The following is a 22,629-nucleotide window of genomic DNA, read 5'->3' on the forward strand; positions in this document are numbered from 1 at the left end:
CCTCTTATGTAGCTAATCTAGTAAGCTTAACGTTGTACGTAGCAGAATTGCGCGACGACATCACAAAGCCCGTATTTACTAGCCCGGAGGGAACTTACAAGAATAGGAATACCTTTTGTTCGGTTGTCGCAGCAGACACGGGCCTGTGCTCGACGGTTCTCGAATCTGCCGCTCAGCTGCCTGCAGTCGGAAGAGGACAGAAGCGCGTGACGCTGCTCGAGGTTTGAACTTCTTCTGCTTCGCCTACTTAGTGTTGTTGCAAGCCTAAACGACCATGGGTGGATGGGGCGCCGTGAGTCGGGTGACAAAAATGGTTCAAGAACAAGGGAATTTACAGATTCGAAATTGCAAATTAAAGATCAAATTAAAGTGCTTATATTTTAAACGTTTTTTCTTCTGTTTTCAGCCTTGCATGATTAATCGCTTCCTGTCACGAAATGTGATGCGCTATCAATTAAGGCACTATTGAGTTCCATAATTTTTGTTAAAGATTCGGTAGACTCTACCGAAAAACAAAAACAAAACAACATAGTTTCGCGTCGAGATGATTTCATGAATTTTTGTAAATATCGACCATTCCAGGCAAATTTCCTTCATCGCTGTCGAGGTCGTGTTCTGCATAAAGTCCAAGTGCAATAAGGTCATATTGCACCTTGTGCGCTGCTCACACCTCAAAGGTCGTGACCTCAATTTTCGTCTCAGAGAATAAAGAGAGCGCGCGTTTTCAGGTGCAGAAAAACGTACGAGCAACTCTCCGGTCTCCCACTTAGTGTTGTGTCGCAAACGTGCAAGAGCACATCAGCTACACTTTGCTCAGACAATGCCGCTCACATAAGAATGCGTGGCAATGCGATCAGCTTGCGCTGCGCGAGGGGTCGAAGCTTACAACCTGATTGCGGGCGCTCTTCGTGCCCTGACCAATGGGCACTCTTTCCGCGAGTGGGCTCACTGGAGAGGTCACACCGGTAAGCCTTCAGCCTTCTCTCCATGGAGGGAGAGAGTTGGCGGGTCAGCGGTGCCCGCCTTCTTCCACAAGCACTGGCCGTCGCGATCGTGGTTATCTCACGCTCATTAGATACTCTGGAGAAGGCGTGCGCGCTCCGTAATGATCCGCAGAGAGGTGCCACCTGACCTCCCTCGCATCGCATTCCCGCCAGTGGGCGCAGCTAGGTCCGTGCTGTGCGCAGTTCCCTTGAGCTGGGGCCGCGCGCGGTCGCGTGCTAACGACGACGCGTGGCGCGAAGTCCGACCTCTGCATGTGCGAAGCGTCACAACTGGAAACGCGTACATGGACTCAAGAATCGTACGATGGGGGGCTAGTTGGTAAGACATAGAAAACATAAAACTGCGCCTACATACAGACACAAGAAGAAAGAAGTGGACGGGACCAGCGCAGACTAACTCATCTCAGACGAAGTCTTGTAACCAACGCGCCTCGCCATCGTTCTGGTAATTGCAGAAGGCTCACAATGTATATACTTAGCTGAGACCATGGTTAATTAAGTTTACCCACGTGTTCCGGGCTTTACGAAGCACCATAGGGCAGGACAAACTTTGCCACAGGGCGAAGTTTCACCGGCGATTTCAAGGGCGACATGCTTCACAGCGAATGAAAAAAAAAATGAAAATGAAGCGATGACGTGCTTTTCACAATGGCCGCTCTGCCTTTCCTGAAGATGGTAAACAAACAGCTTTTGGAATGCAACATCAGGGGCCGTCGGCGGCCATTATGGTAAAAAAAACCTGCGTGGCCATAACTCTGCTCTTTAATCAGTGACGGGACAGGTCCGACTGAGTAAATGTATGGGGCAGACTTTGAGTCCCCCCACCCCCCCTCCCCTGCCTCCTCGTGCGCGCGCCTATGTATGGCTGCGGAGTCCCTGCATTTTTTCAGTCAGTGGGCAAGTGGCTAGCTTCCATATGACTCTTCGAGGTGGGGGTAGTCATCCACGCTGGACGAGCTCTGCCAGGTCACAAAAAGTTCCTAGGGCCTTCACATTTTGATACAAGACGGCTTTATTGCCCCTGGAGAAACGTCTTTCCAGTAATGCATTTGTGTTCAGAAGTGAAACAGATTTTAAGAGGATCGGTGTAAACTTGGTCTTTGTAAGCTGGCACATCGCGTGTTGCAGTGAAGCCTTCTCATCATAGGCGTGCGCACAGGGGGGGGGGGGGGGGGCGCTCCCCCTAATCACCTAATAGGGGGGGGGGGGCGCAAAGTCTGCCCCGTTGACCCTTCTAGTCACCTAAGAGGGGGGGGGGGGGCAAAATCTGCCTCATACATTGACTTAGTAGGGTGGAGGGGCGCTGCGATGAACCTTTGCCACCCCTGATGGGGAACCCTGCGCACCCCTATGCTACTCATAGAGAAAAAGGTCGGCGCCCGCAGGCGGCAACCACCGATGAAAATCGTGCACGAAACGCCGCGCGCATGTGGTAAGCCATACAAGACGACGCATGTCGCAAAGCGAGAATGCAGTCTTGTAGGCACGCTTGGCAAGCGGACGTCGCTTAATTTGCAGCTTGATGGCGGTGTCGTCATTGTCGATGTGTCGTGATAGACTACACACATGCGGTTTGAACGTTGATGGGTACGTTCACAAACTGGCCTTTGATACCAACACTGGCCTCCGCCGTGTCACCTATATGTCGCATGCTAAACAGCTTCGCTGGTCATCCACTTTCAGAGTGGAACGGCTCACAATTTTTACACACTTATTTATATCGACTCTTCCCACGTGACATGGGTGCGGATGAACACACGGCTTTCTCGTTGAGTCTGAATAGAAATGCTATACGCATTGAATAATCAACAAAGCCAAAGGTCATAATACGCGGCCATAGCCCCCCCCCCCCCCCTTGTACTTCGTTTTTCCACTGCGTTGCGATCGAGTGGGGGGGGGGGGGGTCGGGAAGGGGGGGGGGGGAGCGATGCGGTGAAACATCTGCCCCCCCCCCCCCCCCTTTATAGAGCACCGTGCGCACGCATATGCGCGCGGCGACGTTACTTTCTGGCGGGATTTACCCCTTGTGCATACAGAAATGCAGAAAGTGCCATTGAAATGCACGAAAAGTTCTCTTTATGATTTAAATGTTTTCTCCATGGCAACGCTAGCTGCTACTTAAAAAGACACTAAAGAGCAAAACGATTTTTCTCGTATTAGTAAACGATTTCACGATACCAAAAACAGCGCGCTTGCTGCGAGAAGACGCTTAGCAAGCGAGAAATCGCGCAAAAAGAAAATGTGGGTGGCGACGCCACCATGAAGTTTCCGCACCATTCGCCGTGACGTCACATATTTTGACGGCGCCTACTAGGGCCTACGTAGTTCCTAAACGTGAAAAATGGAGTACACTGTCCTCTGAGGGGGCCATAGAGTTAACATACCAAGTTTGAGGAAATTTTGTTGAGCCAATGGTGCCACAATACGATAAGTACACTTTGAAATCCGTGACGTCACGCGTGGAGATTATGGCGCGAAATTTAAAAATTAAACTTTGAACTTCATTTTCTCCTTTATGATGGTCAAATTAACGGCATTATAGTTCTGAAAGTACAATTTATCCCTCTAAACCGATTCAGTGCTTCTCTTTAGTGTCCCTTTAAGAATTAAAGAATGCAGTGTCCTGTCGAAAATGCGAGCATTCAGACAGCGAGCGTTTTCCCTCGAGCGAGTTCAATTTGTCAAGGTGCACATGGCACCATGTTTGTTAATTGAAATAGTAAGCAAATGCCAATTGCAATACACATGGCCGATACAACTACATACCTTACCATGCGTACTTGTCTGACACGTTACTATTGGAACCGATATAAACACTTAGAACTTTCAAGTGCAACTGCAGGTTTTGAAATATAGTAAATTAACACACTCGCAAATTTAACTTCCATATTCTTTAAATGTCCCGTAAGAGATGTACGCCAGCACATTTTTGTCAAGCTCTCATTCGCTTGACATGGATGTCAACACGATGCAGCATGCTTTAACTATGGAACAGGAAGAGTCAATTTGTACAAACTATTCCACTTTAAGTAACACAATGTTTTTTATTTCCTGTCACACTAGCAAATAACACTACACCGGAGGTGGCACACAGCTTGACAAGACCTAGGAACCAGCTTGACTGCACGAGAGTCACTTGATGGATCACCTTCCGAGAATTATGCGCAGTCGAGCGCCACAGTTACCATACACCACAACGATTGTATAAAAAACAGCATACGCGCATACACACAAGACAACAACAAACAGTATTGCACAACTTTGAATCATCCCGAGGACGCTAAACAACAAAAAAAAAACGAGTCTATCGAAAAAAATGCCGTTAAACAGAACACTACTACATATACTACTGCGAATATTTGCGTGTTAAGAGAAAGAACCTATGTGTGGCAAGGCACTTAATCTCACAGGGTCACATATGCGAGATTCACTATAGTATTTTACATTAAATAATTCAACATTCTTCCAGTGCTCCATTCAATGCAGAAAAAACTCCAAAGTAAAGTGCGTATCTTGTCGTCGAACAAAGTTTCTCAGCTCACAGGCCAAACTTGCGTGTGAATTGGTGCGGATGCTGCGAGATGGGTTGGTGAGTGGTGCTTGGATTAAAAACAAAAACAAAAAGCACAAACACGATATCACGAGTGAACCTGCAGAGATGTGCGAACTGGACGCCTCGCAACCGTGGCCATCATCGCACCGGAGGACACAAGTTTGGTTTCGCCCGACACCCTTTACACCTGTGTACGAACAATCGGTTTGATAGTTTCCTAATTTTCTTTTCTGTCTTCTCAAATGGGACGAGCGGATGTTCAGATGTTGTCGTAGCTCCTGTGTCCCCCGCCTCCTCCAGTCAAACCGTAGTTCACCGGGCCGCCTTGGCAGGTGATGTACTTGACGAAAAACACGCAGCCATCCTACGAACAAGAATGAAAAGAACGTAAAAAAGCCATGAGCTCAACATTTTCTGTTTGCATCAGAAGAAACCGGTTAGTTTGGTAATATATTCAAAGGTTTGGTAATATATTCAAATACTCTGAACAACAAATGCACGCCAAGTGCTTCATGCCAGTCAAGATTAGGAAACTGGAAAATCACGACAGTTGTCTACACTTTTCAGCTACTTTTGCGCATAAGCTGAGAAAAATATTGACAAAATAAAAAATGTTGATGACTGACATATCATGTAAAATATTTAAACTAGCAGCTTATTCATCATGAAAAAATATCTGAGATAGCACCATTTTGTTCACAGGAATACCACAGTATTCATGAAAACTGTATGGCAGTCCTGACTTCATTGGAATGGACGAAAAAAAGGATCTATGATTTAGCACGTTTTTTTTCAGTGTAGTAGTTGATAACGGTCAAACACAAAGACTAACTTCACAACATAGTCACTCTGTTACAGGAAAATGCTGCCAGCTATCATCCAATAAAAATTTGCCATTCCACAGTGTAGTTACAGCCATTCAATTGCAGCAGTATCCTTCAGGTCAGTGGGAAACATCCAAGTAAGCTTGCATTATATGACAGATCTCACTGGCTTTCACATACCCTCTCTGTCACCAGGAGTTGTCAGCAATTCAACAGTACTTAACTAAAACAACTAAAAGGGGAAGCTATTACCTAAACCATGGCGGTAATTACCGATTTCTGGCTTGTGCCATCGTGCCCAACGCTCACAGTGCACATGAATGCATATGCACGGCTTATGAGATTAGTTTTTGCTACTCGGGGACAACTCGTTAACGAGGCACTCGATTAGGACACCCCCTGTTATAGTTCTAAAAATAATTTCTCAAATGTACACCAATTCCTAGTATTGCAACTGGACATAGGCAGTAATGAGGGAAACCCAGACTTAAAGAGCACTGCGTGAAGGTCAAAGATTATTATTTCATTAGGGTTGCATAACCTACGGTCAGTGCAAGCTCAGGAGAAAGCTTGCCTCGAATCTATTCTAAAGAGTAATCTGTAACATTAATTTGAGAGTCCGCCATTTAGAGAGAATGTTTGAGCTAAGCCAACTTTTGCGAACTTATGTCTTAGTAAACGCTTACGTCTTAAGAGCAAGGGGCCTAGCCTATTTTTTGTCACTGCAGCTTCCCACAAAAAGAAAGACACTGTGATACGAGCTTTCATTCTTAAGTTTTATTTAAAAAAAACAATGACATGCTTACAAGTTGTTAATACGGCTGCTTGCAGAACTAGATAAAAAAAAAACTTGAGCACACTTTAAAAATTGAACTAAGGTATTAAGCACACCTTGAAAGCAGCCCACTTCTTCACAAACACACCAAGAAAATATAATGCTGGTACATTCTGTGGGAAGGTGCAGCACACTAAAAGTCGAACCTTGATACTATAGCCATCATGAATACAATTACGAAACGTAACAAACTAAATCTGTAATGTTTCCCAATATCAGTGCATAATGAATATGTGCTTTACATAACAGATATTTGCTATAACAAAGGCTTTTCTTTATCAGGTACGAATGTTGCAACATAGTTTGTACTATGACTAGGCAATGGTGTTGTAAAGTACTGGCTTCATCTAACTACGGTTTGGCATTGTGTAGCTGCTTCTGACATGAGCTCGTAAGCAAGTTTTATAACGATCATAAAGTGTTGGTACCCAAGACTAATACCAGACAGTATGCACTAGGAAGTGTCAGCTGCCATAATCAGGTAAAGATGATATACACTAATGCACAGCAACTGAGCTACAGTGCACGGCAATCATCTGCCTTTGAGGTCTGTCTACAATACTTGAGCCATCTGAACACACATGCTGAGAGTAACCTACTACAGTGAAACACAACTGAACATAAATCGCTTAAAAATAACTGCTGCTTAAACTGAAGAAAAGTCTTTAAATTGATTGGTTTTGCACTTGGATAATGCAAAAAATACTTTCGTCATTTGGAGTGGAAGTATTCATGGTTCTCTGTAAATGGAACCACAGAAACAAGCTCTGAGAGGCTTTTTCACAAAAAGCAACAATATGAAATGATTCTTGAGGCACCTGTCTTATATTTAGGATGTTGTCTCTGATAAGCAGTAACAAAAGCTTTCAATGCGAAAATACATGTGATTCAGCCAACGAATGGAGCGGTTAAAGCCAATTTCGTAACACCTCACTGCTGAAACCTTGCAACCAAAACTAGCAAGGCCTAGTCCATAGAAGTGCCCTTGGCTGTACTACATACTATGAATCGAACTAGCTGATACATTCACTTGGCATATCTAACAACGTTGAAAGCGCATGTGACAGAGAGTACTGCACCACTGCACACCTTTCTCACCCACTAATCAGAACACACTTTTCGGGTACCTAAAGGTTCTGTTCTATGAGACTGTGACCACCAAACACTGCCAAATGTGACTGATAATAAGCTGTAGCTGCCAAACCTCATAGCTTCTGTGATGGATAACATGCAAAAAGCAATGCTGGCAATGGATTGCAAATATGTGTAGGTGGCTTTGAAAATAAACACGACGGCTCGTTACCTATGTAAAAAATAAGAAATCCAGGCTTCATGTACAACCAGTGTGAACACTGACACTTTAAAAACAAAGAGAAATGCTATACAGGTAATGGAAAGATGGACTGCGATCTTTGTCAATGTGGCCCTAACATAACCACACTAAGGAATGCCCTACCGGAAATGGACATGATAGCAGTGTTAAAAGATACTGTTAAAGCTGCAAAAATGTGGCTGCCAGCAAAACGAGTGCTACTAAAGGACATTGCCGAGAATAGTCATAAAAATGAGTGACTCCCAGGAATAAGATGTATTATCGGTGATACATAAGTAATCACCAAGCTTTAGTGCATTTAATTTTGTGACACAGGGTAATTGTTTTGGAACAATATCCGAAGTGCATGTTAGAAGCAACTTGCATTACTTGATGAAAATCGCAGCAACGTGTTTCAGGCAAGGATACAGCTTGGTTTTTCACACAGAAAGGCGACACTCTGACACTTGGTGACGCTATGCTGAAAATGACACTGGAAATACATTTCATGTGGTTCCCACTCTTTCTCAGCACCGGCAAGGAGATTCTTATAAATGCCTTCGCACAGTTTGGAAATTTGCACGCATCATCACCACTAACTCGCACCATATCTGGACTCGAAACTTAAAAAATTAAAAAAATTCAACTTGAAGCCAGAAACAGTGTTTATGAGGGAAAAGCCAGGAATTTTGTACGTTGTAGCCAATGAGATTGGGAAAACACATGATCCAGTCATTATAATGTGGAGAACGATTAATTTTCCACATAACATGAATGTTTCCACATAGGATTAATGGCTGTGCATGACAGTGAGTGAACTTAATCTCTATTTGGAAAACAAGGTTTTTTTGAGCAGACGCACACGGAAAAATTGTGCTTCTTAAGTAGCTTACACCAAGGTTCGATAAAAAAGGCAGAGTATTAGACGTAGCATAATGAGAAAAAGAGAGTGAGTGCCATACTAAACACACATGTATTGAAATGAAGGACCACCTGCAGTCTTGAAAAGATAAACGTTGTACCAGAAATGCGTAAAACAAAGGAAAAAAAAATTCAGATCGCAAACTAAAACAAGACAGGCTGTTTCTTTAGGAGGCTGGCATGAACACACTCAGTCAACTTTCGAAGCAGCCTCAGAAACAATCAGTGGCAGTAATTATTAAAACAAAAACTGAAAAGATATCAAAAGACATGTAAACAGGGACTGGTAGTGAGACCAGTATAAACAGTGAGGTGAGTGAGTGTGTATAAAATCTTGAGAGTCATTGGACAACAGTGATAAACGTCAAGATTAAGTGCAAACACTATTGCAATGGCTAAAAAAGAAACGTAAGTATCTATGCCGAGACCGAGAGCTACACGAGCCATACTGCTTCAACGGAATGCCGAACATCCTTCGGCAGATCAAGTTCACATAGAGAGCTTCGGCACAATGAATATCGTAATGGATCCTGAGGTCGATCAATAGACCATAAAATGAGAAATGCAATATGCATTCTTTGAAATAAAAGCAAACATTTGGGCTGTACAGATACGGTACTCTGAGATCCTTCCTCTTTACAATAATTTTATATACCTATGTCATGCCTGCGCTTTCAATGGTCAATAAATGCAACTGCTGTTGAATACGCCAAGATATACACCAGTACAGTGCTAACGAGACAAGAACGAAAGCATTGGGCACGTCTGTGTTCGCCCGCTACACTTGTGTCCTCGTTTTGTTTATGCAATGTCAGTATTCCAAGATAATGTAACAACAAGCCAATATTGCAATGTCAGTGAAACCACCGAGGATTTCTCTGTGACCAGAAACAAACACTGTCCTCAACACAAGTAATTCGATCCAGCGACCACTTCACCACAGCGATGCACTGCTTGAAGAACAGGGCCAGGCTTAATTTCTGGCAAACTTAGTTCCATAGACACTGCACTCAATGACCAGTGAAGTCTCGCACGTGACTGAAAACTGAAAATGCTCATAGACTAGAGGCAACTCGCGTAAATTTTTGGTCCTGGATGCTTTGTGCCAAGTACTACTCTGGCCCATATAGTTTGGTCCCGAGGTGCGTGTGTGCCCTTGAGATATCAGGCTCCCCCCCTTAAACGTATGTTTTGGTCTTCAGCCCTAGATTAGTGCGGAGTCCCTGACGGACTGCGGAAGGCAGGCCATGCAGACGGAGTTCTCAACGAGTGAGAAACAGACCACGCAGAGTCCAGGAAGCTCGCTCCAGAACTGGTGGTGGGGCACCATCTCCCAGCCACGGGCCCCGTTGTTGTGGTTGATCAGGATACCGCCAACCAGGTACACCAGAAGCGCAATGAAGAACCTGTGGCATACGCGGCAACATCAGTGTCTGACCACAGCAACTGCATTACGCGCAACGGTTCTCGGCTGGCCTAGTTGGTTTACGTTCATTACAGTGGAACAATGCATAAGATGGGAGAAACGAATACAACAAGACAATTTAAAGCAGTTACCACTTTGTAAAGATTATGCACAGCTTGAAGAAAAGGAACTCTGGTTAATTTCTGGTAAACTTAGTAGCACGGATTTTGTGCTTAATGACCAGCAAACTTGCAAACGTTACAGTGGTAAAAATGCCGATGCATGTAAATTTTTTCGTCTAAAGGTGTCTGTTAAAACACATTTCACAAACTTTTTCAATTACTGATAACTGCACTTTGCAATATTGACAGTCGACAACTGCACTTTTCTTTAGTGAAATACTTAAAGAAATTTGTATGTACTATCGGTAGTGTGAAGCACTAAGATTATAGCAACGGTTTCTGCTAGTTTGTTTCATAATCTATGAAAAAAAATTTGCAGGCAAATATAAATAAAACTTTAGTGCAGGAAATTCCACCGTCATATTACTAGCAAACATGCACTGAAGTAGTAAGTGACAACAAGGAACCTGAACAAAATTATCCATGAGGTGATTACACCAGCAACGTGACACCGCCTCAAAGCTGTATTCTGTATGAAGAGCCCACAAACAAAAATATCTTTGTTTTCTGGATTAAATCACTCACTGAACGTTTGTTTGTGCAATTGCTCTTCCTGTGGGACATTCAAAACAGTTGAAGTAGAACCTGTCTTGAATGACTGAAAGGGACCAATATCTCAAAAAACAAAATGGTTGATCCCTCCTTCATAGGAATCGGAATAACACGAAAGTAAAGCGTGCCCTTACAGAACTAACTGAATGTTTACAGAAGTAACTGAATTGATATAAGAGAGTTTGCACAATGTATATTGATGTCTGGCAGCTATAGCACCGTTTACCGTGTACTTAGCTTTAGGTGCACGTTAATGAACCCCTGGTGGTCGAAATTTCCAAATTTCTTACGGCGTCCCTCATAATCACATTGTGGATTTGGGACGTTAAACCCCAGATATTATTATTATTATTATTGTAGCACCGTTTAACGTGGATGCACCCACTTCGGTGATTGGTGGTACATCTCCATCCCGACGACAACGTCCACGTTAAATGATTAACCCTTTCAGACGCCACCTATGAAGAACTGTCTGTAAATGCATCAAATCGATATATCTTTATTTGAAGGCACTCAGTATCCTATTGCAACAAAGATAATGCCATAATGCGCTAATTTATGTGTGTTATAGTAATTATTCCCAATTAAACTCTTATTGATTATCGATTTACTCTGAAGTCATTCATGCTTGTATTTGCATAGATAGAATGAAATCAGAGACTAGAAATGTAGTGCAAGTTCATTTTCGGTTATGCGACTTTTTAGGCAAAGAAAAGTTATACTTTAGACGTGGCTCGCGGGAAGCGGCACGTAGAACGACTCGTGGAACGTGGTAGTTCCTTCAGCAAAGTAATCGTATGCAACAGTACACTGCAAAATGATGTTAAATGAAGAGAAATTTATTATGCAGGAGGTTCAATTCATCCAAAGCTCAATCTATCTGGTTCTTTCTTAGCCACTAGTCGATACAACTAAGAAAAACAAGTGGCGTACACAATTGTGTACATAGCGTGTCAAAGGGTTAAACAAACCCTTGTGGTAGCTGTAGTAGTTAACGGTGAAAGCATAATCAGAGAACGAGGTGTGATAGCCAGAAGAGCGTCGCATATTGGACGCTGAACTTGGTCGCCATCCCGCGGCATGTTAAAATGTGATTGAACACCACGGCCGGACTAGAGGGAAACGCAAAGCGCGTCCTGCCGCCCCGGTAACCCAGCCGCGATTTTTCTCGGGGTGAGCGCGTCAGCGGTGAACGCGGTGTTACAGCCAGGTGAGGGAGGCGCGCATCGCAGAGCTATTTTTGGTTTGGATTAGCGTGATGCTATCAGCTAGGCCTACGCTTTTACGACGCTTGGTCTAAGATCGCCACCTCGCGGTGTGTTAAGGCATTGACAAAATTGAACTTCTATTGAAAACGCGCCGAATGGGATGGACGTGTAACGCGTTGCAGGTTCTAATCGCGGAGGCCACAGTAATGAGAATTACTTTACCGCTCTCAGAGGGCAACACCACCCCGCCGACCGGTAGAGTGGTAGATATAAAAGGCGCGTTTGTAAAGTCTCTAGAGTCTGTGGCAGTGGTGCATTGGATAGCGTGCCCGGCATCTGTTGTTGCGGACCGAGTGGTCGTGGGTTCAATGCTCGTTGACGGAACTTTTTTTCTTTGACATCTGATCGTGTAAATTTTTTCTATGTCATTTCCGTGATGGAAATACGTCACTGAAGTCTTGGTGGACCTCGGCATTAAACACTTTCGTGTTAAAACACTTGGAGTTTGAAGTGTGCTTTCGGAACTACCTAGTGTGATCAACGTACTCTGCCAAGTTGACAAGTAGACAGACTGGAAAGACTTACAGGATTAGCAGAACGGATCCAGCACTGAGACCACCAGTGGGCACCTCCGGTATGCAGGCACCAGAAAACGGGATCGTGAGGTTGCGCTGCAGGAGTTTTGAGCAAAAAGAAGAAATATGACAAAATAAATAAATAAAGAATATGGCAAGGAAAGAAAAGTTACTTGGCCATAGTGGCAATACTCACAGCTTGCTAAAAATAATCCTACCAGCCAATCTACAGACACACCTGGAATATTGGCTGCTAAGATGCTGTTCATTACACATGCAAAGGCTGCAAGGTGATGCTGCACAGTGAAAGACTATTCAAACTATATGCCTCATGGTACATGAATGCAAGACAATGTTATTTAACACTTTTCTGGAATTCAAAGTTATCTTCGGTTAAAGTTTAAAAAGCATGCCAAGGGGCAATGAGGCTGCCTATGCCACAGAATGCATGCAAGTTCCAGCTGACAAAACATAAAATGTGCTGCCTAATTTGCAGTTCTGCTGTCAACGTTTGTACAGATGACGTACATGTATTCAAGAAATTCTCTGGCTACTACCATAGTCCCTCAATAGCTTTTCTGGTCACGAAACTGCTGCTTCTGTTTAATAGAGCTGGTGGCGGCCGCTAGGGGCACCACAGTAAAAGAAAGGCCACCCAGCAAAGCGGCCGCCGTAGGCGATGCTTGTATTTTTCTGGTACGTCGCGATATGAAAGCCTCACTCCTCTCTGGTTCGTCGCGGCTGAAAGCCCAGCTCCTTTTAGACAATATTTACATATTATTTCGTCGTAACAATTATACGAACCACACTTGGAACTTCTGAGAATATTTTCTAACCTAAGACAAGGCACACACAAAAAATAAACAATTTCAAATTCAGCTGGCGGCTCAGTACGGCAGCAGACGACGCACGTAGACCTTTTGTTACTGCGAAATTTGTCTTTTAGTTGGGCCTCAAATAATAATAAAAAAAAAAACTTTCACATGACTGTGATGTGCTGTACAGAGAATAAGACATCAGCGGTGTTACCATTAAATGCATGACAACCTGAGCTCAAGGTCGTGCATTGTTATTTCCCGAACTTCCAATTGTACGCGTTTCATTCCAGCAGTGGTTACGGACTAATTTTACGCAACAGAAAATGTTCTAGGAAGTGAGCTTGCATTCGCCGGCAATCTGTTTGGAACAGATACAATGGCAGCTCGCAGCCACCAATGATACGCTTGCTTGATGGGAACTGTTGTCGTTTTCAGGCCTCGAAAGCTTTGCTAGTTTTCGTGCGTATCAGTTCAGTTGTGCGATGCAATTTTCCAACCAGATTTTTCTTGTCAATATCCCCTATGAAAACAACGTATATTCTCCCTGACTCCGCATAGCGCTTCTTAATCTCTAACTCGCGCGAGCAGGGTGACCAGGATTGACGCACGTTTGCATTCAGTGCTGTACTTCCTTGGCGAACCACGAGGCTGAATAGGATTGTAATCGCGATCCTTCTATGAAGGAAATGAAGCCGTACAAATGCTTTTGAGAAATAACACAATTTTCGCCTTCACTCAGCACTGGGCTAGCGTAGAGTTCAAAAGACATCTTAAAGGGGTCATGAACCACTTTTCCAAGTAATGATCTAATGGCCTCAGTATCGGAGTGTACTGCCTCCCGAATCGATTGCCGCAAAAATTTCTCGAATCCGTCAAGAATCAGCGGAGTTACGGGGGTTTGGCGCACGCTCCCAGCACTTTCTCTCTTTTCTCGTTCCGACGAGCGCACAAGAAGCTAGACAGGGAGGGATGGCATGGGAGAAAGAAGTTACGCCAGCGCGCGTCATGAAACGCGATCGCTCTCCCGCTGTGATTCGCTTGCGCGAGTGCGGCTACCGTGTACTGAGGAGTGCGGCGCCGGCAAGTGGCGGCACCCGATCCGAACGCCGCTCTCGATTTACGTCGGCTATCGGCCAATAAGCATGCTATGTCTCTTGCGACGTACAGCGGACAGGCGCCCCGCCCACCGACGAGAGTGAGAACCGGCCTCTGTTTGAAAAGAGGGTGCCTGGGGAAACGGCAACTTCGCGCTCCGCTTGTGGCCATTACGCGGCGCGCACGACTGTAATATTTGGCAGAGCAGTTCATAGCCGTGTCAGCTTTCCGCAGGATGTGTTTTTTCAATCAGCCCAAGGGGTGCTTCATGACCCCTTTAAAGGAATATTGACACCACAGAAATCTTGCAACTTTGTTTTTTTGTTACATTAGGTAGCTAATGGCCCGTTTACCCCCCTTGCACACGATGGCTCTCAAGGTTGTTTCAGTGGTTTCAGTGTGTTCAAACTGTCCGTGGCCGTGATTTCCGATTTGTGAAGTAGGCTGGCGGGCCATCGAAGACACGAGAAATGGCGTTACGCCTGAAGCGCGGCATGTCTTATGGCAACGATATGGTGTCGCCGTTTATCGTGAAATCGTCCACGTGAATGATGTCCGACGAATCAAAGTGCTTCGCACACAAATGCACATACTTTGAATTAATGCTGAATCGTCCACTTCTTGCCGCGTTATGGCTCACTTCCAGTTGTCGAACTGCCCGCGAACACTTGACATGCAAAATAACGATACCTTTTCAGTAGTGCCTTTGTAGCCGAAAAGGCACCTTGGTACACAGCACCTGAATGGCATCGTCATGCAAACGTGCCGCTTTAACTGTACAGCGCCTGAATTTGACCCTTATCTAAAAAGCAACCACAGATACACAGCACACGTGCAAACTTTCAGCTCGCTACGGTCGCATTTGCAGTCTCTGTGGAATCAACCCGGATTAAGGTGGCCTCTAAGCGACAGTGGTGCCACGGCGTGGCAGCTTTCCTCGCCATATCAACCTCCCCCATAGCATGACTGTGATTTTTCGTGACCAGAAAAAGTATTGAAGGACTATGCTACTACCCAACTGCAACTACAAGTTTGCTTGTCAAAATTCCAACTGCAAAAACCTGCCCTGCTTCTTTATGAAACTACTGTGCACTTCCGCAGACATGCTGGCAATATGGCACCTTCAACACAAATTAATAAATTTGAACTACAAGTGAAAATGACCGTCTCCACATTGAAAATGTCACTAGAAAAGAACACACAAGGATTCTTAGGTTATCCCTATGCCTCCCTAGATGACTAAATGACGGATGCAGAATCAATACTGATGAGTGTGACAGCTTGAGAAAACGTAGGTTGAAATGCCTTGAGCTTAAAGGGATACTAAAGAGCAAAACGATTTTTCTCGCATTAGTAAAGTAGTCTTCCACGATACCAAAAACACCACGCTTTCTGCGCGAAGACGCTTAATAAGAGAGAAAACGTGCAAAAAGAAAAATACAGGTGGCGACGCCACCTTGGAATGCCCACACCATTTGCCGTGACGTCACATATTTCTGACGGCACCTGCTTGGGCCAACGTAGTTCCTAATCAGTTAAATTGAAGTACATTGTCCTCTGAGGGGGCCAGAGACTTGACATAACAAGTTTGTGGAAATTTCGTCGAGCCAGTAACGCCAAAATACGTTAAATGCTCTTTGAAGTCTTTTATGTCACGAATTACAAAGTTCGGCGTGAAATTTAAAAATGAAACTTTGAACTTGGTTTTCTCCTCCAATATTAAACCTAAGGTGGTGAAATAAACTACACAAGAGTTCTCCGAGCACACTTTATCAATCTAAACCAATTCATTGTTTCTCTTTAGTGTCCCTTTAAGGTACTCTGACAGTACGTGAACATTAACGACCACTAGCAGGTTCAGAAAACAGAGCAACGACTTACCTCGCAGTCCGTAGAAACGATGAGTGGAGTGTAATCGAGCTTTGTTAGCTCGGCTCCTGGCCCGACGACAATGTTCTTCTCCGTGTCGCAACGAAAGATCATGTTGACCATGATTTTCTTATCTTTGCATTTGGTTACATTGACCAGGCTCCCTTCAACGGGCTCTTCAAACCTCACTGCGAAGCTTGAGTGGTCTGGAACATGGGTAGACGACAGTGAGGCTGTTTCTAAGGTTTGGTGCTCGAAGGTGCACTGGCCGTCAGCTCTCTATGGATGGCCAATGTACAAAATCATGCGAGATAGGCTTTAGATGCAACACGTGAAAGAAAGAATTTTGGCTATTCCAACTTGCATACACCCCGAAAAATAGCAAATGTTATAAAGCTGTAGGGGCAAATGCAGGCCAACAAGATACTGCAGCTTTACAAAAGATCTATTCCTGGGTTTCTGGAAAACATGCACTTACACCAGGATTCTACTTTTCTATGCAAAAGGATCAAATAAAGATTTTAATTATAACTTAATGAAAGAAATCTGTTACACTCATGCAGTTTTAAGGGGGGAAAAGCATATACGCACAAAACAGTGTCAATTTCCTTGTGACACCATTTGAGTTCAGCTGAAGAAACATTATATCTGAATGTCAATTAAGAGAATTAAGTGATGCTAAACTAGCCCAACGTTTGGTAAAGGCTGAGCAGGAGGTGCGTTTGAAAATGTGAGGCAATGTTGGTGCGCCTCTAGCTTGTCTAGAAATATCTTTAACTCTTCACTCTTTAAAAACTCGTGATATACAATACGTAATTCATACCAATGGTGGCTTTTCGCATAGAAAATGTAAAAAAAAAAGAGTGTGTGGGTCTCTAGTGGATGCTGTTTAGACCTGTCGCAGCAATTGAGGTATCCTAAATGTTTTAAGAGTAACCAGTCAGTTTGGTAAGGCACAGCATTCCCCCTCAGGACCTTGTTCAGTGTTTCCTCTGCTCGTTATCTCAGCTGCCGCAGAGATGCAGGTCACTACACATGCCCTCAGGCTTGCAAGTGCTAACGGGAACAAGTAAATGTAGAGCAGCGGCGCATACGTCTTTTCTCTGGCAACTATCGAAGTGCCTCGTTTAGTACCACACAGCTTGTGGTAATAGTGCCACCTTCCTACACATCTGTGCATTGCATTGACGTGGCTAATGGCAGCATTTGCAACTGGACTTCCAGAAAAGTGGGGGCTACTCATTGGCGAGTCCCCTTTATTAGTGGACGGCACTGTAGTACATGTAAGCTTCTGTGGCAGCAAACTGTTGTGGTTGGGCTTATGCATGTCGTGCATTAGTTTTGCTGTCACGTCACTTTTATAAGTGCCATGCAACTTATACAGAGGTAAAACATGAGGCAAGAAGTTGAGTAAACAGACAAGCAAAATGATGGAATAAAAGAAGCTACTCTAAATAAATAAGGAAAAAGTCAGAACACTGAATGAAAGATGAGAACATCCAAACACTCACCAGGCTTGAACTGTGATGCATGCGAACAAGTAAAGAAGCAAGAAGGCTTTTCAGTGACTTTTATCACTGATTCAGTATTTAAAGAACAAGAGTACATTCAGGAGTTACTGCTTAGGACACAAAGTCGCATCTTGGCTACAAGGAACTCTATAACTGAGGTATCCAGAGTTACTTCAACAGTTTGTACTTCCCAGATCTGTACCTTTCCTTTGGCCACACACTTCATTTTTGAACTTCGCACAAGCTAAATTTCACCTCATAGTTCAGAGCTATCCCCCGTATTGTCATGACCAGGAACTCTCTGCTACGTAAGTCAGTGTTGTAGCTTTGGGGGTCAAAACTAGACCGACTGTTATCCATATCATCTACAAGTAATCCCATAAGTTTCTGGCCTGACCATCTTTTAATGGTGATGCAAATGAAACAAGTGAGTTACTCTTCAATATAATCTCTTTTCACTTCAAGACATTTTTCACACCCCTGAATTAACATTTTACAACCTTCAAAAACAACAGCTGTGATTTGACATGCCAAAACCATAATATGATTATGAGGCACATCGTAATGGAGGGCTCCAGAAATTTCAACCAACCGGGGTTCTTCAACGTGCACTGAAATCTAAGTACAGGGGCCTCTTAACATTTCGCCTCCATCGAAATGCGATCGCCGCAGCCGGGATTGAACCTGCGACTTTCAGGTCAGCAGCCGAGCACCAACGACTGTACCACCGCATCTGAACATCTGTTTTGAATATGTCCATGAACTGCATTCTACACTTCATCATCAGTAGGAATTCTTTTGCTTCGAAGATCTTTCTGCAGCCTTACGAAGAGGTAGTAGTCGTTGGGTGCGAGGTCAGGGTTATAGTGGGGACGATCAATCTCCTCAAAGCCACAAACCTTCGCTACAGCTTTCTCAACACTAGATATATGAACTGGAGCGTTTTTGTGAAGCAGGTGGACACCGTGATAAAAATCCCTCGCCTCTTCTCATTTATTGCATCATGCAGTTCACGTAAACACACACACTGAGTTGAAACTCGTACTCAGGCCTACTAATAGATGGCGCTCTGTGCCTGTGGTGACCATTTTGAAATTGCTGCGAGTTTTAAATGTCAGCCTGGAAACTTATGGAACTACCCATAATATACTAAGTAGCTCACCAAGCGAGAGCTGCAAGCTACACACACAGTGGCCGTATCTTATCCAATTAAACCAACACAGAATAATGCAGGGTTGGGCCAGTTTTGGGAAGGGAGAGTGCACCATAAAAACATGGCCCCTTTTGTCGCATAATGAGCCCTCTAGGAAAATGTTACGTGCAATGCCACAAGCTGTCTTGCATAAAGACAGGTCTATTTTTTGTTTTATTTCTATACTTGTGAAGTCAGGGCCTTATTTACTATATTATAATGGGTTAGATGTCACTGTTGGAGGGTGGGGGGGGGGAGGGGCGGCAGTGCCTCCTTTGCCAAGTTATGACAAAGCTTCATTCAATGTTTGCCGTAATTAAATATAGCAGTGTTGCCTTTAGCTACTATTCTTTTTTTTCTCACATGAAATCTTACCCAGTGGAAGTAGTTTCTGGAAGGTTCCTATGGAGAGTGGATCCAAACCACTGGAATTGACCTCGCACGCATGCCCGATGCCACAGGGGTTGACGGGCACCTCATTGCAGAATTGAAAGTACCAGGAACAATCGGTGTTTGTCGGTCTTAAGCAGTGCCCCTTTATTTCTGCCCTCCACACAGATCTGTAAGACGGTGAAGGAAATGACAACATCCACATAATGCAAAGGCATCGTGTTCGATAACTCAAAACGTCACCTAGTAGCACCAGCACCAGTGATAAAAATCAGAACAAGTGAAGAAGGACACCTTTTTCCAGCTGTCACATTTGCACAAGCATCTATGAAGTGACCGCACTGCAACACTTTTGACCAATATACAATGATTTTGGCATGTTGCCAGCTGAAACTGAAATAAATTTCCTGCGTCTCTCAGTGCGAAATTACTCAGAAATTGATATGCTGGCGAACAGCATTGATCCATTACACACCTACATAAATCAATTTACTTTTCATCCTTTAATTAGGTCACACGACGACCTGCTGTACTCATGGGAGACATGACATTGCTGTAAACCCTTCAGGTGTCACTCGCAGGATTATCGTAAAGGAAAAAAAAAAAATTCAGAGCACTAGAAAGGTTAGTGAACGATATGGCATGCAGCCACAGAGGTAGCAATCGCAGCAGTTACAATTCGTCCTCCAAGCATTCTATTACACGAGTTTCAATTAGAAATTGTGATTCCAAATGCGGAAAAATACTGAGTGGACAGAATCAAATGTCGGTTATTTCTTCCGCAAGAAAGTCTTTTGTTTAATATATATACACTTTGTTAACACGTAGAAGTGTGTCATTTGCTGCTTTTATTCGTTCCTGTTGTACTAACATTGTTTTAATAAAAGTGTATGCACCTTTGCTTTCTGTATTATGTACAGTTCTCATTCATCTTGCTGTGCCCGCACGCAACAAGCAAGAGTGATAAGCGATATTAACAGACTACACGCATTAAATATAACACATGACATCCAAGCTGCAAATATCCTCTTTATGACACTTCCGCAGATATCCGCAGCTATTTTGCCTGCAGATATTTGCCATTATTGAGACCATTGCTGAAGGTATGAGAATTAGAAAGACAACAAGTAAAGGTGCCAAATTCTGTGCACTGCGATGACTGTGGACGTGAACCATTGTACAGAGATTGTTCCATCACATAAAGAAATGCATATAAGCGTATATGAGAAATTGCGGTGGCAAGCTTGATTTCAGAAGCCAGTGCTAGTTTACATCAGCAGCCTGCCAAGTTTACTGAGTGGAAATGAAATTTCCTATCTTGATACACTTGGTCTCAACTCGCCGTGAATTGTTTTCTTTTGGTGTGCTGTGTCAGTAAATACTAGCTTCGATATTTACAGATTTTTGGCATCTTCCATGAGATAATAAGAACATCTACAACATAAAAAAAAAACAAATGCCGAAGAGCAATCAATATAATAATCATATCTGGGGTTTAACGTCCCAAAACCACGATATGATTATGAGAGACGCCGTAGTGGAGGGCTCCGGAAATTTCAACCACCAAGGGTTCTTTAACGTGCACCTAAATCTAACTACACGGGCATCAAACATTTTCGGCTCCATCGAAAATACTCTTCTCCCAGCCGCCGCGACCGGGAGAAGAGCAATCAAGCACACGCAATGGTCAGCACTGCATTCATGCTACCAAGAACATCTTTTTTAATTAACTTCCTCTTCCAACATTATTAATAATTTCTAGTTATCTTATAAGCAAAAAATGCACTGCTACGTAATTCGGAAACGTAACATCATTGGTTCCTGTCTGTTGGTTAGTTCATAGATGCTTTGTTTGGTAAAGCGACCGCACTGGAAATGCGTTGGTCCTGGGTTAGATAACCTTCTTTTGAGAAATCCACATAGGTTCCTTTTGATGCTTAAAACTTCATTGGATTAGTCAGGTAGACGGCTTTTTTTTTTTTCTTTCTCTCTCTAAAACTTGCCCCCAATAGCGGACATACCCACAACTGATTCGCCATTCTAGCTGCCGGCGCCAGTTTCTCGGGCAGCACGTTTTATCTTTCGTCAAAATAAGACACGCCCGCCTGAGACCTCCGCTGCCTCTAGCGGAAGCGGTCCGTTGACAGGGAGATAAAAAAGACGATCAGATAAATGCCTTTTTTTTTTCGAACGAACATCGTTTCGGGGCCCGGTGGGCGACATGGTTGGACACGAAGTGAGATTAACTAAGAGAGATTGTACCACTTGTAATTGCCTCGACACAGCTTATATCTTATCTCTTCCGTTATCCGACAGAACACATGTGAGACGTAAACATCTTGTCACGTCACGGTCACCAAGCGATGGATGTTGGCAGACGCTACTTTCCACGTTCAATGCAATCGTACGAAAAGTATGAGAAAACACGCTTTTGCCACACTTCGTAATGCGAAACAAAAACACGATGTTGCTAAATAAGCGTCAGACTTGAACAAGGCCTGCTAATAAATGCAACGCGAGGTTGAATACAAAGCCGGCACACGTTTAACGAACCCGCCCACCGCGACTAAAGGAGAGATTTTTCTTATCTGAGCTGACACCGCTTCCCGCTCTTCAAACGAGCGAAAAAAAACTGAAATACGCGGACGCTTCAAGCGGGCGTTGCATTCTCTAGAACGAGAAGCCGTAATTGTGTGTCCAGCTGTATCACGAGACGACACAAAACCACATGACTCGGGAGGAGTTGTGTTACTTACTTGAACAAACTTTCATAGTTGTAGCCGCCGTCGATCAAGCATTTCTCGTCGGCGGCAGTAAATTCGAGGCCCAAGGCGAATGCGAATGTAACGCTGCCCAAAAGCGGCGTCAACGCAAACATATTCACAAACTACGAGCAGAAAATTTTCGATAAGTCGTGCGAGGTCCTTTTGAACCGAAAATGCAACAGCCACATCAAAACAGATTGGTCTGGCTTGGATTCGAATCGGCTTCGACGCGACGTTTTGCTGTTGGTGGCCAGATTGTTTCCTTGCATTCGGCTGCTAAGTAAAGAAAGTGCTTTTTTTTTTTGCGATTTCTAATGACGCCAAAATGAAGTGTCGTACAGTTAGCATCGACAAATTGCTTAAATATTATCTATAACAGAGAATATTTTCTTTCTTCGATAAAGAAGGACGTCCGCTTCGGATTGCTTGCGTAGTAGGTGGTCAATGCATTCTGTATGGTCACTTTTTCCCGTTACCCCTGTGAGGTGGACCTTTTAAGTAGGGTTCAGGGAAAACACACAAATAAACACAACATATTTATTTCCCTTTGGCCTGCAGGCTGCATACATGTTTTTCAACGCCATGTAGTCACAATGAACTGCACAAGGCGATCATCTC

The 22,629-nt window shown here is 43.9% G+C and overlaps 1 protein-coding gene across 1 annotated transcript; it reads right to left on the reverse strand.

The window, feature by feature from the left end:
* Positions 1-4,022: 4,022 nt before the first annotated feature.
* On the reverse strand, positions 4,023-22,244 carry LOC119390140 (uncharacterized). The gene is made up of 6 exons (XM_037657700.2): positions 22,003-22,244; positions 19,232-19,416; positions 16,166-16,359; positions 12,382-12,467; positions 9,732-9,855; positions 4,023-4,921 (listed from the first exon to the last, which is right to left on the reverse strand). The coding sequence occupies exons 1-6, from the start codon at positions 22,122-22,124 to the stop codon at positions 4,817-4,819; spliced, it is 816 nt and encodes a 271-aa protein (XP_037513628.1). The 5' UTR covers positions 22,125-22,244; the 3' UTR covers positions 4,023-4,816.
* Between the last annotated feature and the right edge of the window lie 385 nt (positions 22,245-22,629).

Source organism: Rhipicephalus sanguineus, chromosome 4 (genome assembly GCF_013339695.2).
Source record: "Rhipicephalus sanguineus isolate Rsan-2018 chromosome 4, BIME_Rsan_1.4, whole genome shotgun sequence".
NCBI lineage: Eukaryota > Metazoa > Arthropoda > Arachnida > Ixodida > Ixodidae > Rhipicephalus > Rhipicephalus sanguineus.

Coding starts and splice junctions, on each gene's coding strand:
- LOC119390140 (XM_037657700.2), bottom strand. CDS start 22,124: ATGTTTGCGTTGACGCCGCTTTTGGGCAGCGTTACATTCGCATTCGCC. Junction 16,360..19,231: donor CCAGAAACTACTTCCACTGG/GTAAGATTTCAT, acceptor CCCATGTTCCAG/ACCACTCAAGCTTCGCAGTG. Junction 4,922..9,731: donor AGCTTCCTGGACTCTGCGTG/GTCTGTTTCTCA, acceptor TCTTGTTCGTAG/GATGGCTGCGTGTTTTTCGT.